Source organism: Mustela nigripes, chromosome 14 (genome assembly GCF_022355385.1).
Source record: "Mustela nigripes isolate SB6536 chromosome 14, MUSNIG.SB6536, whole genome shotgun sequence".
Classification (NCBI taxonomy): Eukaryota; Metazoa; Chordata; class Mammalia; order Carnivora; family Mustelidae; genus Mustela; species Mustela nigripes.
In genome coordinates this window covers 9,033,359-9,050,918 of record NC_081570.1, presented here as the reverse complement: position 1 = coordinate 9,050,918, position 17,560 = coordinate 9,033,359, and the positions used below count along the sequence as shown (strand labels likewise).

Below are 17,560 nucleotides of genomic sequence, written 5' to 3'. Positions count from 1 at the left end.
TTGAAAACTAGAAATTACTTTTTAATGCTTAATCTTTCACTCACTTTAGGAAATTCTCAGCCACCCTGTTCAAATATTGTTTCTGCTTCATTTCTTTCCCCTTGTTTTCTGGGACACCAATTACATACTGGTGACACCTTCTCACTGCATCCTCAATGACTCTTGTCGGCTCCTCTGTGTTTTCTATCCTTTTGTCTCTTTGCGCTTGATTCTGAGTCATTTATTCTGACTGCTTTCCAGCTCACATATCTTCTCTCTTCAAGGGTGCAGTCACCCAGGGGATTTTAGATCTGTTGCATTTTTCAGTTCTAAAATTTCTGTTCGAGGGGTGGCTGGGTGGTTCAGTCAATTAAGCTTCTGCCTTCAGCTCAGGTCATGATCCCAGGGTCCTAGGATCAAGCCCCATGGCAGGGTCCCTGCTCAGTGGGACTGAGCCCTGCCCCCTGCTTGTGCTTGCTCTCTTTCTCTCTCCCATGCTCTCTTTCTAATAAATGATAAAATCTTTTAAAAAAATAAATAGAATACAATTTCTGTGTGATTCATAGATACATCACATTTTATAGTTCCAAATTTTAAATTTTTCTACCTTTTGAATTTAAAAAAATTAGTTATTTCAAAGAGACAGAATGTAGGGGGCAGGGAGGGAGAGAGAATCTCAAGCAGAATCCCTGCTGAGCACAAAGCCCAACACAGGGTTTGATCTCATGACCCCAAGATCATGACCTGTGCCGAAACCAAGAGCTGGATGCCCAACCAACTGAGCCACCTAAGCACCCTTCTACCTTTTGAACTTTTAAATTACCACTCTTTGCCTTCCAAATTTTTCAAATCTATAGATTTCTAGATTATACTTATATATTTTAAATGTGTAGAGTATACTCATAGGCTATATACATATTTACCTCTTCTGTTTATTCAGATTATATGAATAAATATATTGATACAGATTTCATCTCCTTGGACAGAATAAGCAGAACCATTCTACAGTATGCAACTCTTTTTTTAAAATGTTTTTTATGTTTTATTTAATTTCCACAACCAACGTGGGGTTCAAACTCACAACCCCAAGATCAAAATCTCATACTCCTCCAGCTGAGCCAGCCAGGTGCCCTCTTTCTTTTTCTTTTTTCTTTTTCGCTGTTGTTTCTGTGACTTCTTTTTGCTAGCTCTTCTTTTCTCATGTACCTGGTACCTGAAAAATTATTTGCAAAAGTAATGTAGGTCTAAGATGATGTTATCCTTCTGCAGAGGTGACTGTCATTTGCTTCTCTAATCACCTGTTGACGTTAAAATTTAGGGATCACTTGCATCCAGTTTAGGGGCAGGCATCTTGGATCATTGTATGATCCCAATGCTGTGTGCTCAGCACTGTGTTAGAGGAATGACAGCATGCTCTGCCAATTCACAGAAGGACCTAACCCTGCTTGGCTTTCCAGAGAAAGCAGAACCTAAGACGGGACCTGAGAGCTAGATCATGGATTGACTTCTGCCCTCCTCCTGGTCCAGCATGACCTAGAAACACTTCTTAAAGATGACCAAACTGCCTCGGGGCATTTTGCATGGAACAAAGTAGTAGGGGGTGGTAGACTTGGAACTCAGACTCACTTGGCTTGAGCTTCAAGATTGCCCAAGTCAACCTTGGTTTCCTAATCTAAAAATTGGGAATAAATACCATGAGGTGATGTAAATTCAATGAAATGTCACCGATAAAACACCTCACAAGATGTCTGTCACCTATAAGGGGTAGATAAATATTCAATCCCTTCTTCCCTTCAGGCCTAAACCAAGTTTATCTTGGGGACAAAATCCACTCCTTTCCCTACAGGAGAGGAGCATATTTGGGAAATTGGGAAATAGGAGGGCTTTTTCCTATGACTAGAAATGCTTTGAAACTGAACCCCAGGCACTGCCTTATCTGATTCAACTTTGTGCAGTAATTTGCAAGACAACAAGCTACAATATTGGGGTGGAGATAGCCAGGGAAAAGAGCAAGCCATGGCAACCATGGGAATGAGGAGACAGTCTGCTGGCTCTAGCATCATTTGTTTTCTTCTGTAGGAAGCATCAGTGTTGGAGGCAGCAAACCAATAATGTTACAGCTTGCCCTGACCCCTCAACTGATCCTTGGAGAGTTTCATTTGAATGAAGGAACTTTCCTTTTAAAAATATGGCCATGCCATGCCAACTTGGTCCCACTCTACTAATTGTCAAGCCAATCCATTTTCTTTTTACCTTTGGGATTGATGGTTATGATCCAATGATTTCCCTCCCAGTTGAGATCTGCTGGGAAACAGGACAGTCATCTTGGGACCATCTACCATTTAAAATATTGCCAGTTAACAGTTCTCCTTGACCCCACCACAGAATCATGCATGCAGAAGCGGATGTGTGCAGACACATTCACTATGGATTTGTTGGTCTGTGAAAAACTAGAAAGAGACCAAATGTGTCCACTGCTTGGGAATGGCTAAGAACTGTAATATAGCCACAGTGGGGAATACTGTGTAGTAGCTAGAGAGAGTATGGTAAATCTATGTTGCTTACTAGGCTAGATTTCGAAGATATAGCATTGATTGAAAACACTCAAGTGTTACAACATGTACAGAATAATACCTTTTATGTACTAATATATGGCAAAGTCATTCCACAAAATATGGCTCCTATATTTTCCATGGATACACATCTGTGTATGTGAAAGTATAGAAATAGGCTTTAAAGGATTGGAAGACCACCCCCTGCCAACAAGGCAACAAGATAGAGTGAAGGAAGGGTGGTCCAAAAGGATGTTAGCCTTATCTCCAGTATTTGAAGGTTTTACTTAAAAAGACAATATCAGGGTCCCTGGGTGGGTCAGTTGGTTATTCATCTGATTCTTCATTTCAGGTCAGGTCATGATCTCAGGGCTGTGAGATCAAGCCCCACATATGGCTTCTTGCTCAGTGCAGACTCTGCTTGAGATTCTCTCTCTCTCTCTTCCCCTCCCCCATTCACATGCACTCTCTCTCTAAAATAAAAAAATAAATCTTTCAAAAAAATTAAAAATAAAAGGACAATATATTTGTGTATCACTTTTATAATTTACAATTAATGTTTTGAAGGTAGAATGGAAATATTGTGATTGTGAGCATGGTAAGCTGTAATATTATCCAAAAAAATATCTGCCACTTGGGGAGGATGATGCTTCTCTGTTGAGTCAATGTCAGGTGCGGCTGCATGACTTGCTCTGGTCAACAAAAGGTCAAAGGAAGCTTGGGGAGCCCATGTGTGATTTGCCATGGTCTTTTCTCCTCTGTCATGAGACTGGAGAACTTCTCACAGAGAGGCTTCTCCATCAGCCTGGTTTGCTGGAGCAGACAGATGTGGAGCAGAGCTCCAGCCAAGCTGAGAAGACCACGTAATGTATAATGTAAGCAAGAAATAGTCCAGTGCTGTCGTAAGCCATTAAGACTGTGGGGCTACTTGTCATTGCAGCAGAACCTAACCTAGACTGACTATAGTAGCCTAGGGATAACAGAGAGCAATAGGTCACTCTGGAGAAGAGGGTGCAGGCAGAGAGGAGACAAGGTTTGGGGTCAGAAAGGCAAGGAGGTCCTGGATGGGGGTGAGGAGTACCATGAGGAAGACAATAAAAGGGAAGTGGAGGGAAGAGCAGTAGAGACTGGTTTTGCCCATTTTTCCAACTTTGTCTTGGGACCTTGTCCTCAATTGCCATCTGACCAATGAGAACAATTTGGGATTCAACACGTTTTCCTTTATCAGCTGGCCCTGGACTAACTGGCAGATCTTTTCAGGGGAGTCCTGGGAATTTACTGAGAAAACACTTGCACCATGTCAGGGCTTAATGGTACGCAGGTGTCCATCAACCTTGAGCTGGTATTAGCTGGGCATCTCAGCTATAATGACCAATTCTAAAGTCACTCAGACTTTGAGAGAGCTGCAGTCAAACAGCAAAGGAAACCAGATGGGCAAAAAGTTACTTGGCTCCATCAACCTGACCCAGATCAAACAGCAGCTGACACCTAGGTGGATGGCAAATGACTCAAATAAGGTCATGTGGCTCAGTCGTGTCCTTTAATTCTAAATGATGGAAAAGGAAAGGGCTAATGGGCCATGGGACATGGCAGAAAGGGGGTGTTGTCAGGTGGGTCAGAGGTTCAATCACAGCACCTGACCAACTATGTGGTCTTGAGTCTGACTGGAAAGAGATGGGAAATGAGCATTGTTATTAACAACTCTGGGCCTCTGTTTCCTCATCTGTAAAATGGGTTTAAGAATACCTACTTTGTAGAATTCATGTGATGAACAAATGAGTGTGTTGTGGGGGGCGGGCAGTGCAGAGCTGGTGGATTAAATAAATATATGCAGATCATGACCTGCTGAATGAGGAGACATGAGGCACCCACATGGAATAGGCAGACAGCTCCTTCCGCATCCCAGCTCCCACCCTGGGGAAGTGGAGACCCGGGGTCATTTCAATACGCTCACACGAAGGTAATAAACTCATGAGATTTATTGCTCACAGATCCTAGAAACATATTGGGGGTGTGCAAGGAAATGAGGGAAGGGCAGTTCTCTGTCTCAGGTCTCAAGCAAACAGGAGAGAGAGCAGGGTGGCAAGTACCAGCTTCTGATAAGGTGGTTGAGGCAAAGGTCAATTACATTTTGTGGGCTTGACCCCCCCAAGTGGTTATTTTAAAAAGGTGCCCTGCGAAAAGTGAAGTGGGAACTTATGGCTGGAAATCCTAGGCTTGAGGTTCTTATCTGCATGTCCATGGGTGTGAGCAGGATTGCCAGGCTGCAAATTGCCTGGGTAGCAACTTGAAAGAGCTCTTTTCTCATCAGAGGGGGATGGAAATTTAAATCCAGAGGCTCTTCCAGTCCTGAAAATGCAACCAACACATCTCCTCTGGGCATGGTCCTCCAGTTGCTCCCACACTCCTCACCACCCCACAGTAGAAAAGCTAACCACCTAAGTGCCCACACGGTCAGCTCAGTCCCACTTACCAATGTCTAGAGGCAGGGTGAAACAATGAAGACCACACTCCAGGAGAGGAGCCTACCCAGACTCAACTGAGAGACCTAGTCTAGAAGAGACCATGCTCCTCAGATCCCATCCTGCCCAACAGCTGAGTGGTCACCAGACCAGTCCCTTTCAGTGAATGGTTCCTATCTTTCCAACAAAGACACCTGCTGGTCTTCTGCTGTGAATGGATCCAGAAGCCACGAAGTGGGATTCCTCTCTGCCCCGTGTTTCAGCATAAACATTCAATGAAAGCAAGTCAAGGACATGCATGGGGGCCTCTGTGAAGTAGACTTGGATCTTGGCCTATAAAAGCTGTTAGCCAACCAGGGGCAGAGCTTCCTGAAGACTAGGTAGGACCACCCTGGGAATCTGGGCCTCTCTTTCATGGAAATGTCCTCAGGACAGGTGGTCAACTGACCTAGTGGTCCTTGACATCTCTTGTCCCTTCCAAATACTCTGATTCAGGGTTCATTTAGCTTCTGTAGTAGCGTAAGCATTGATGTCCACCAACAGAGTAAGCATTGATATCTACAGTAGAGTAGTAAACGTTGATTAGAGGAAAGTACTCCCTCCCTCCCTCACGCTCAGTCCAAGCCCCCAGTGGAACGGATCCCACCCTCCACCCCAAGGTTGACATGGAACATAGTCCTGGTTGGTCAAAGCATTCCACTCTCTAGGTTGTGGCAACTAGACACACTACTCAGCAAGCCCACAGAGCCATTGAGTTACAGTGTGGTTTCTGCTGGGATGGCTGAGAATGAGGCACGGGACTCTGGAGAGTGTGAATATGGAGCTGCTTAGGGCCACCATATGCAGAGCGGAAGGGGCCATCCATGCAGCAGAGCACAGAATGGAAGAAAGAAAAGAAGGCAACTCACCAGCTTGTTTGAGTTCCTGGATCAAACGATACCTGATTTATCCCCAGAATTCATAGCTATCAATACATTGTTTCTCTGATTTAGGCAAATTTGAGCTGATTCTGTGTCTTAAAACGGAAACAGTTCTTACAAAAACACATCTTCAGCCCCCTTTGGCCCCTTGACTCCAAGAGCTCCAGAGCTCCCCCATCAGGTGGCTCTGGGTTGTCTTCATCTGCCAGAGGTTCCAACCACTACTACGCAAAACCTATCCTGTCCTAACTCTTCCAGTCTAAAGAGTTGAAACTCTGAGTTCAGAGGCAGAGGAACAGAGGGGGAAACATCACTGTGTACCCAAAGGAGAAGGACAACAGGTTCTCCATCTCCACCCAGCAGTCTGGAACATCAGAACCACATCCTTTGAGCTAGATTTGAGAGCCCATGGGATTGCACAGGATGTGTCCCTCTTTCGTTCCAAGGCCAGCCAAGTGGACACTCCGGCTACCCACAGCCTAGACCAGCCTGAACTCTCCCTCAGGGAAGCCAGAGGCACCCTTCACATGATCATTCACTCTCAGATGACTGCTGCAGATCATCAGCTCATGTTTTCCCAATGGTGAACAGGAACAGAGCGCCACCCTGCCCCCAAACCTGTCTCTCCTACTGCTCTCCCTCCAGACATCAGAAGCATGCATTCTACATTTCTGGAATCTGAAGCAAGAAGAACATGGCAACCTCGACCCAGCCCCACTCAACATCACCTCCATCACAACAGAGAGCCCTGCTGGGGAACCAGATGGTGGTGGAATGCATTAGTCTTGGAAGGAAAAATGGTCACAACCCCTTTAGAAAATGAACCATGGCATCCAGAATCCTTGTAGAGCAGGGAAAGTGCAAACAGCCCATATCTAAGGTACTAAGCACCCCATGGAAACCATCCTCCATGTGGTGCCAAGTCACTGGGACCCCCAGGTCCTCCAGCCGCTTCTTATACAACAGCGAGTCATCCCGGAGAAGGTCAAACTCACAGCTCACAATGAACGTTTCGGGGAGCTGGGACACGACTTCATCTTCTGCAATCAGGGGTGAGTTCATGAAATCCAGCGCGAGGCTTGTCTCCAGATAGGCAGCCTCATTCAAGGGCACAGAGGTTGGCTGGTAGGTTCCCTTCTTAAACCTCTCTGGGATATTTTCTGTACCCAACCACTTTCTATATTTTTCCCAGAATTCAACAGGCAAATGGGCGCCTTTCAGGACAGTGCTTTTCCAGGAGGGGTTGATGTCCAGGAAAGCACTCCAACAGTAGAAGACAAAGTCTTGGCTGGCCATGGGGACATTCTTGTTCTGCTGATGGGAGGGGAACTGGAAGTGCACAGCCTGGAGACTGGCGTAGATCAGCATCTGAGCACGGATCTTGGGGAGATCTGGACAGCCCAGAAACCTTTGACAGATTGCTGTTGCCATCCCCCCTCCCACACTGTCCCCACAGAGCACGACCCGACCTGGGTCCACGCCGTACATGTTCAGGGACTTTAGGAAGTGGGTCGTAGCTGCAGTGCAGTCTCTTAGCGCCACAGGGAACTTATGGTGGGGCAACTTGCGGTATCTAGAAAAGAATCAAGGAACACGGTTTACACCCAGCTCCCTAGCAAAACCAAACCTGTGTCTAGCATCCTTTAGGCCAAATTTCTTTCCATTAAGTTCTCTTTCTGAAGCCCGAGCAGGTGAAGTGAAGGTATGTGGCTTGAAAGACGTGATGGACATGCAGTCCACCGTGTCTGGCGTATCGGCTCAGTGAGTGGTGGCTGCTATTCCTTCTGTCTCAGTGCCCCTTTGGGGGACAGACAACGACCACAAGAGCTCTCAACAATTGAGCAATTACCAACACAAACCCCTTCTTTCTGTACCAACCTGCTGGTGCATCCTTGACTCACACTTGTCCCCTCATCTTATGTTCCTTTATGAGCATCTCCAGATTTGCCTGGGTTTCTATTCTAACGAATCCTGCCAAGCTCACCTTGGCAGGTGAGCTGAGACCAGCAGTTAACCTGTGGGTCTCCTCCAGGTCAGCCGTGTCCTCTCTGGGCCATTCCTGCCCTGCAGCTGAGCCACACGAGTCCCTGGTCTCCATGCTCAGGTTGCTGTCATGCAAGCACACCTGCCCAGCATGCTAGACCTCCCCATTTTTCAAGAGATTCCAGAAATCTGGGTGTTCTGAGAAATGTTACCACTTCAAACGTTAAAAATATACAACTCTTCTATGGGATCAACGAATTTTTGCCAACCGTTTCCATTCCGATGCCTCCTATTTTTAAGCTGTCCTGAGTTCAGGCTAGGACAGCAATGTTTCAACTCTAAAACCTTATCTTCCTTGGATTCATAAACTAATTTTCTTGTAGAGAGTTGCTGGTATTATAGACCGGCGACGTCTTTGTTCAGCATGACCAGAGCTATAAGGAGTATTGTGGCCAATGGCTGAATCGAGAATTCCCCAAGGCAGAATATATCTCACAGTTGAGAATTATAAAATGACTGATTTCTCTGGATTTCCCCTTCTTCATCCGGGACCAATTTTTCACTCTCAGTCAACCAGTTGTGCTGCAAGGAAGCTGGGAAATTTTTTCTTTGCTAAGACCCCAGCAAATGGCATTTCTTTATGGCTCGTGCATTTAAACAAAGCTGCAGGAAAGATTAGTCAGGAAAAACCATGGCACTCCCGTGGGATGTTGTGTCAGGCGGTGGGGGCGGGAGGTCTCGCCTGCCCCATGTCCACCAAGCCCTCTTTGAGGTTCCAAACTAGGAGGTCGACTCTCCAAGATCAGGTAGGAGAGAGTGGCTTTTTAATCCTTCTCAGTTCCTGTGACAGATCTCACCCGGGTGAGCCCCCCCGCCCCACTTCGGGAGTGCTTGGGAATGCCATGGCAATGTCTGCCCTCATCTGGTTTACCACGTGGGGCACCGTGGCATTGCATGGAAGGAGGTGCTGAGTGTCTGGAACATGCCGGGCTCTTCGGCCCAGTGAAGCACGTTCCACCCAACGGGGCTCATGTGCACAAAGCTCTGCACCTGATCTGCTCGACAAAGACCCCTCCCCACACAGCTTCCAGGTGACAGCCTGCACGGGATGCCCGGAGGGCCACCCACAGGAAGGAGTGCCGCTCTCTGCCTCTCTCTCTCTCTGTCTCTTTCGTTTCCTCCGCTCAGGGTTGCTCACAGCCCATCCCGTGCCCCAGTGTCCTGGAATCCCAGCATCTTTTGTCTCCCTGCCTCCCACGCCACCACCCAGCACCACCTCCACATTCCCGTGCTCACCCAACTGCGAGAACCACCGAGTCACTTTCCTTGGACAAACGACAGCATATGGCATAGTGGGTTCCTAGAAAATAAAAGGTTTTTAACATTCACTAGGACGGTTAGTGGCTTCCGTTGGCAGCCCTCACCACGGGCTGCCCCTTCTCTCTGACAACCACCATGGACAGAGAGTTGGGGTTGATCCTAATGGGACTTTGCAGACTTTCTTCCAGCTGCGGAGAAGCCTTCCTCCTCTACTTGCTAGAATTTCTCCTTGGACGTCCTGTCTGAACAACTTCCTCTAAGATCCCCTCTTTCCCCGTGGATTCTGCAATTCATTCAAAACATCTGAGATGCTGGGGCACCTGGGTGGCTCAGTGGGTTAAAGCCTCTGCCAGGGTCCTGGGATCGAGCCCCGCATCGGGCTCTCTGCTCAGCGGGGAGCCTGCTTCCTCCTCTCTCTCTGCCTGCCTCTCTGCCTACTTGTAATCTCTGTCTGTCAAATAAGTAGATAAAATCTTTTTTAAAAAATGGGCACAGTGATAACAACAGGGCTGTGCGGGGGTTAATGAGATGACGCGCATGAAGGGTCTCTACAGTGCCTGCCGTGTAAATATTAATTACTAATAATATTATTTAATACCCATTGACTGTTAATGCCATTCATTATGCAGACAGAACCCAAACCACGGCTCCAGAAATCCCTTATTTTCTCGAGGCTACTACCACTGTGGGCTTCTGTCTTTCCACAGTTTAGAAGGCAGGGCTGAAACCACATAAAATTGTTTTTCCCCTTAAATTCTTGGGGCACCTGTGTGGGGGAGGTTAAGATAATAAAACTGTCTCATTTTGAGGTTTTTTCCTCTTATTAACTCTCCTCAAATTTCTGATTCTCCTGTCTGTACCAAAATTTGTCTCAGGAAATATCTGGCCCGAAACAAAAGATTGTGTCTCTGGGTTTTTTGTTTGTTTGTTTGTTTTTTCACTTTTAAAAAAAACTCCTTATTTCCAACTAAATAGAGCTGGTAGTTGTAGAACATTGTTAGTGTAGTAAATGCCACTGAATTGTACAGTTGAAAGCAGCTAATTTGAGGTGCCTGGATGGCTCAGTGGGTTAAGCATCTGCCTTTGGCTCAGATCACAATCCCAGGGTCCTGGGATCAAGTCCTGAATCAGGATCCCCGCTGAGCAGGGAGTCTGCTCGTCACTCTGCCTCTGCCCCTCCCCCTCCCCTGCTTGTGCTCTATCAAATAAATTAATAAGATCTTAACAATTAAAGTGGGTAATTTTATGTTGTATGAATTTCCTGTATGTACATATACATACATAGATTATACAAATAAATACATAAATACATATGTGTGTATATATATACCCCCCCCCATATTTGGGTCTCCTCACTTCCAGAAAGAGATCCAAACATTCCATATCTTTGCTGCCAGCCCAATCTGGGCCCCACTACCTCTCTGGCCGTGCTCTGTCCTGTAGCAGCTTACAGATTGGACTCCAGGACAGTGATGGGAGAGCCCCGTCTTGCTGGAAGGCAGGTGCCCCCCCACTCTGCTCTGAGACTTTCCCACTACAGATGGGGATCTGAGCGAAGGACTCTTACTCAGGCTCCCCATGACTGCCCCACCGCCGTGGTAGAACACGATGCCAGGCCTGAGGGTGCAGGAGGACACCTTGGGCTGGTACAGCTTCACAGGGATCGTCCCGTAGTAGAGATCTGTGACCATGACATCTGGATCCTCCTTGAGTGGCACTAGATCATGCACGAAACGGACAAACCGAGGCATAGAGCAGATTCTCAGTTTCTCAAAAATCATCCCCTGTTGGTGAGAGAAGAGGAAATGAGGTGGGAAGGGTTTCCGCTCACACAGTGGAGTCCTGCCGCTGCCCGTGGCCCCCAGCAGGGTGGCTCGAGGGCAGGCTGAGTCACAGTCCTGCTCTACCGCATGTGCCCCCATGACCCTGCCGTAGATCCAGCCCACCTCGGTCCACCCACACTGCCCCTTCCTCCTCTCTCCCCAGGCACCTGATACCCAGCCTCATAAACCAGGCTTCTGGCCACCCCACGAGGTCCCTCTAACCCAGAACACTCACCCCCCATGGCCTGGACATGACCTCTCATCCCAAAGATGCCGTCCCAGACAAGCCTAGCCAACATGGCCATTCCAAGCATTAGTTGCTATTAGGACCTGATAATGACATTGTGGTTATGTTTTTTAAAAGGTGGGGGGTAAAGATACAAATTTAGTGATCCAAAGGGGCACCTACACCCCGATGTTTATAACAGCAATGTCCACAATAGCCAAACGGTAGGAAGAGCCCAGATGTCCATTGACAGGTGAATGGATAAAGAAGATGTGGTCCATATACACAATGGAATACTATGCAGCCATCAAAAATGAAATCTTGCCATTTGCAACCACATGGCAACCACAACTAGAGGGTATTATGCTGAGCAAAATAAGTCTGTCTGAGAATTATCAAACAATCTCACTCATGTGCAAAATTTAAGAAACAAAACAGAGGATCATAGGGAAAGGGAGAAAAAAAAAAAACAAGACGAAATCAGAGAGGAAGACAAACCATAAGAGACTCTTAATCATAGGAAACAAACTGAGGGTTGCTGGTGAGGGGGGATGGGGTAACAGGGTGACATTAAGCAGGGCACTGGGTACGATATAAGACTGATGAATCATGGACCTCTATCTCTGAAATTGATAATACCACTATATGGCCAATAATCGAACTTACATTTTTAAAAGGATACAAAGTAAAATAATAAAATAAAAATAAATGAAAGGTCAGGGGTTCTTGTCTTTTAGAGATACCTACTGAAGCTTTTTGGATAAATATAATACCCAAGATCTGCTTCCTAGGAAACAGGAAGTGGGAAAAGTTAGGGTCACGGGTGCAACCAGGTTGGCCGGGAGTCAGCTGTCAGGGCCGGGGGGCTGGGGTGAGGGACCATCTTTATGGTATTCTGTCTCCTATGTCTGGGAGTCAGCATAACACGCCATAAAAGTAAGCAAAGTAAGCTCTTCCCTGGGCACACTCTTTCGAGCGGCTCTGCCCCAAGGTCCTTTTGGCTTTCGGTGATGCCTGTGGACCTTGAGACAGAACATTTCCAACACATAAAGTAAAATACATGGGGTTACCAAGGAAACCAATTTCTTTTCAATTATAGTTATCAAAACAGGGAGGTGCATGGGCCAAGTAATAATGCATGTGTTTCTTTATTACCACACCAAGTAGCAAGACCTACTGGCTGGATTAACACTATCATAACTTCAGAGAAACAAGGCCCGCACACAGGTTTTTGCAATGTCTGCAAGAAATGTCATCTGCTCTGAAAACAGCTGGCATGCGCCTTGGTGACAAACCCCGGGTTCTGCTGTCACAACTGTGGTTTGTCCTCTTTATTCCTAATGGAAGGAAATACCACTTTTCCTTTAGAGGCGAGGGGAAATGGAGTGGTTTTTCCCTTCCCCCAAATTCAGGGACTCTGCCTTCTGTTGCTGTTGCAGATTCAGGGAACCCCGGACTTAGAAGCCCTGTGGTTCCCTCCTGCCCTGTTCCACTTTCTTCGTATTACTTGTCACTGCGTAAATCAATTAATTTCTAGTGAATTTGCTTGTTTCTCACTGTCTCCCCATGGACATTTCCGTGACAGTTTGAGCATCCTGAAGGCAGAGGCTCTCTGGGACTTCCTTTCTCTCTCCCATCAGTGATCCTAGAGCTAGGAACTGGTGGGTGACATACAAGAGTCACAAGACACCTCTTTGTAGAAAAAAAAAACAAAAACAAATCGGCAAATAGCAGTAAGGCTAATACTTAACGAGGGCTTCCTCTGCCCCAGGCATCATCAGCCGCACTCAGAATGGCTTACCTCCTGAGAGCCCATGCTCCAAAGTCTAGACTGTTATTCCCCCTCTTTTGCAGATGAGGAAAAGGAGTCACCATATTTGGGAACCAGGACTACCAGACTGTCAGAGTCAAGGGCAGGAAAGACACAGGAGAAATCACTGGGTTTTGTGAAAGCTGAACTTGAAGGTAGGAAACCTTCAGCCTGAGGGTGCTTCTCCAGGACGGATCCCTCATGAGAACAGGTGTTTGCAATTAACTTTCCATTATGTAAGAGACTCAACACTTTTGTGTGTTTAATTCATCATCCCTCTGGAAAAGCACCACCAATCCGCATGCACAACCTGGTCTCCCCATGACCCATTTATACCTGTTTTATTAAACTCACACACCAGGAATAACGAGCAAAATCTGATTATATTCCATAAATAGTTTTCCATCTCTCAAAAGTAACAAAATATACCTCTAAAGTCACATTCTGTAGTTTTGCTAATTTACTAAATTAGCACTAATTTACTAATTGGCCGCATATCTCTTTATTGTTGGCTGCTGCTACCTAACAGGTAGGGAGTGATGGGGGCTCATTCCTCACTTCACAGCATCACGCCGTGCGCTGTGAAGAAATTAGGTTGGAAGGCAGGAAAGCGGGACTAGAGCAGGGCTTTATCCCCCCCATTAACGGAGGATGTAAGTCATTTTATCATTTCGTGGCTACGAGCCCACTGCTGCTTGAGCAACACCAGGAAGGGGTTGGGAACCTCATGACTAATGTGTTACGTATTAGCCTCCACGCCTGTGATAGTAGCATTAATGCAACCACAATCTTCCGAAGGGTGTTTTCCCAACTCCCTCCTGCAGCCTCCAGAAGACAGGACAAATAAAACACACCACTCACCCATGTCACCAACAGCTCGAAAATACAGTGCAGGACCCGCAGTTTCATGGGGTGGCCGATGGCGGCAGGGATTTCTGCAGTGAGGAAATGTTTGCAGACAACCCACAGCCCAACCCCCATGGAGAACACGCAGGCCGCCTGGAGGAGAAGCAGGACCGGGACTGCCATCGTGCTGTTTTCAACACGGAAGAGAGAGTGCTGTTTCAACACAGAAGAAAGAGAGGAGGCTGTGCTCAGGGCGGGCCACTCAGGACAGGGTTTGGAGCCAGTCACCCTCCTCCACTTATATACCACACCCTGCCCTCCCCATCTCCCCATCTCCCCAGCACTGGCCAGGTCAGGTGAGTCACAGACTCAGGTGAGGACGCAGTTCTAGGACAGCGCCCATGCACAGGAGAAAGAGGTTTATGCAGCCAGCCTCAGCTAGAAATGAGGGCTCCAAACTTCCAGCTTACATCCTGGGGCACTGCTACTAGAAATGGCCCTGGAGACGTCCCCATGGGCATCACAAACACCATTTCCTCCCACTGTGCTTGGGACAACCCCCCAATTCCACTCTGGCCACACTCGCCATTCCTTAGTCTGCCAAGGAGGCCCCAGGGCCTTTGCACTTGCTATTCTCTGTGCAATCTTGTTCCCCCCAGACAATGACCGAGCTCAACCCTTCCCCTACTGCAGGTCTCTTCAAATGTCACCTTCTGAGTGAGGCTGTGCCAGGCCACCTTATTTTAAAGTATAACTCCCCACCAGGATCCCTATGCTCATCCCAGCCCTACACCCCTACCCCTGACACTTACTTACTTTGTCTTCTTGGCCTTTATTATCACTGGAAAGACCACACACTTTACTTATTCCTTTATTGTCTGTGACATGTCACCTCTGTGAGCACTGAATTTTTGGTTTGTTCCTTGTTTTATCCTCAGAGGCTAAGACCAGGGTCTTGTACTTCACAGGGGCTCAGCAAATGTCTGTTGAATGAAGGAACGAATGAATAGATGAGCTTTGTCTTTTTCATCAAAAAGCAGGAAACATTGAGCTTACCTGCCTTTTCAGGTAAGGTCAGAGATTGATGTCAGTGTTCAAAATCTTCCCTAATGACAAAGTCTCACATCTGGGGTAAGAATGAGGATGTCTGTCATCTCTCCCACCTCCCCTGCGGTGGTGCCAGAACAGCGGTCTTCAACAGGGAGAATCCACCTCCCCGGGAGATCTCTAGCAACACCTAGAGGAAATCTTTTGTTGTCACAACCGGGCGAGGGGTGGGGGCTGGGACTGGTGTCTCAAGGGCAGGTGTCAGCAATGTTGCTCAAAGTCCTGCAAGGCACACATGGCCCCCACAATGAGAAGGTACCTGGTCCAACAGGTCAAGAGTGCCCACGATGAAAGCCCTGCATTAGTAAGACTTGGATTTGAATCCAGGCTCTGCCCAAGCCAGTGTTCTCATCATGAACGAGCTACTTACATTCGCTGAAACTCAGCTCCCAAGATTGTAAGATTGGGATGATAATAATCTTCCCTCCATGTAGTTTCAGGGTGTGGCTCTTTGAACCCAATGAAGTAGAACATATGTATTGGCTTTTGGGGTTTTTTATTTATTTATTGTATAAATAAATATATGTATATTGTATAAATAAATAATATATGTTATAAATAAGTATTATAAAATAAATATTATATTAGAAACAAATATTATTGTATAAATAAATATTATATTATATAAACAAATATAAATAAATAACATTATGTAAATAGACAAATAAATTGCTGATGGGGAGTTTTTTTATTTACTTATTGCTTAAATAGATACATTTTTAATTTATTTATTTTAATATATTTAATTTTAATATAATTTTATATTCTACTATAATTTATATTTTAATATTAATATTTATTTATTTTAATATATTTATTGCATAAATATATAAATATATTATATTAAAATTTATATAAATAAATATTTTAAAATAAATATTGTATGACTAAATAAATATCATATAAATACATATATAATATTATATAAATATGATATGTAATAAATATTATGTATAAATAAATATTTATTTATAGTATAAATAAATATTATAGTATATATTTATATACACATATATAAAAATATATAATTTATTTATTGGCTCTTTGGGTTTTTTTCCCTTTATGGACTCTTGGGAATTTGTGTGTTGATGCCCATTATCTATTTTGCTATTTTTGTCATCTTGCGTTGACCTAAAAGATACTTGTCGTGATCATGTTCTGACAGATGGGGACAACACTCACCGTGGCAAGCACTGAGTCATGTGTAGAATTGCTGAGTCACTCTGCTTTACTCCTAGAACTAACAGAACACTGCATGTCAATTACACTTCAACGAAACACTTTTAAAAATATTTTTAAGGACTTTTTTCTATTTTCCTTTCAACTTGGTTAGTGCTGTTTTTCCGCGTTGATGTTTATCATTTTTATGCAGTGAATTCTCTCACCCATTCTCACATCATGCTTAGAAAGATCCTTTCTACGGTACGTGAAAGCCGACGGCAATGATTTTGAACATGAAGAATTTCTGTGTCAAAATTTAAATATCTGAATTTCACCCAAGAAATGGAAAGCACAGACTGATTATTAGGAGAGGGATTGGAGTCTGTCACCACTGAGGTTTACAAACACCTACGCTGGAAATCATGCAGGAGCGCAGAGAGAACGAGGGAATGCATGTGTATAAACACCAAACCATTTTTTATTTCCTGGATAGATTAGGATCCGTAATGGTAGCTCTTCTAACAAACAGCCCCTGTATCTCAGATTTTAAGGGAATAAAAACCTATTTCCCTCTCCCAACACAGACATTTGCATGTTTGGTAAAGAACCACAGCACTTGGCGACTATGGGATCCATGCTTCTCTCCATCTGATGCTCTTTCATCCCCTGGGACCTGTACCCATTCTCTGATGGTCTCTGACAGGATCATCCTCTGTACCTTGCCAGGAGCCTGACAAACCGTTCCCTCCTGGAGGAACCCATGGGCTAGGCCAGGAAATACATCCCACTGGCCAGAACACATTCACATGGCTTCACCCAAATGCATGGGACCCTGGGGAAGGCACATCTTCTGCCCGCACAGGATGAAAATGAAAATGAAATGGAGTTTGGTGAATTCACAGGATCCTTCTGCCACGTAACGTTTTGTCCCCCCAAGCAAGAGGAGATTTAATACAGGGAATGTGGAAACTGCTGGGGCGGTGGAGGGAGCAGGAGTCAAGGGAGGGCAGGCTTTCAAGGAAAAGGGACCTGCAGGTACCACAGGGAACCAAAGCTACTGGCTGATCTCTGTGTCTCAGCAGAGGACACCTGGAGTGTGGGCGAAATGTGGAACCTTTCCATCTGCTGGTGCTTACGAGCCCGTGCTCTGGGGCTGCCAGAGAAGGATGACTCCTGCTTCTAGCTGCCTTCCAAAGCTCATAGGGCTGATCCTCCTGGGCCAGCTGGAGCACTGTGGGCAGGAGAGCCTAGGAAATGCCATTGTCCTGCATCGGGCCCTGGACACAGGAGAGAGTTTAGAATGACGAGGGGGGTGCCAAGTGCCAACATCTGACCCCTGAAATAAACACTAGGGTGATTGTGACGTTCAGA

At 45.8% G+C, this 17,560-nt stretch overlaps 1 protein-coding gene across 1 annotated transcript; it reads right to left on the bottom strand.

Annotated features, from left to right (window-relative positions):
• Positions 1–4,513: 4,513 nt before the first annotated feature.
• On the bottom strand, positions 4,514–14,125 carry AADACL3 (arylacetamide deacetylase like 3). The gene is made up of 4 exons (XM_059374670.1): positions 13,937–14,125; positions 10,784–11,000; positions 9,193–9,256; positions 4,514–7,486 (listed from the first exon to the last, which is right to left on the bottom strand). Exons 1-4 carry the CDS (start codon positions 14,102–14,104, stop codon positions 6,715–6,717), a joined length of 1,221 nt encoding a protein of 406 aa, XP_059230653.1. The 5' UTR covers positions 14,105–14,125; the 3' UTR covers positions 4,514–6,714.
• Positions 14,126–17,560: the final 3,435 nt, after the last annotated feature.

Bases quoted from the DNA above. Each gene is read 5' to 3' on its own strand.
- AADACL3 (XM_059374670.1), bottom strand. From the start codon at position 14,104: ATGGCAGTCCCGGTCCTGCTTCTCCTCCAGGCGGCCTGCGTGTTCTCC. The intron at 11,001-13,936 runs GTGAGTGGTGTG...TCTCACCAACAG, and splicing joins TCGAGCTGTTGGTGACATGG to GGGATGATTTTTGAGAAACT. The intron at 7,487-9,192 runs GTGAGCACGGGA...ATTCTTTTCTAG, and splicing joins TCGGTGGTTCTCGCAGTTGG to ATACCGCAAGTTGCCCCACC.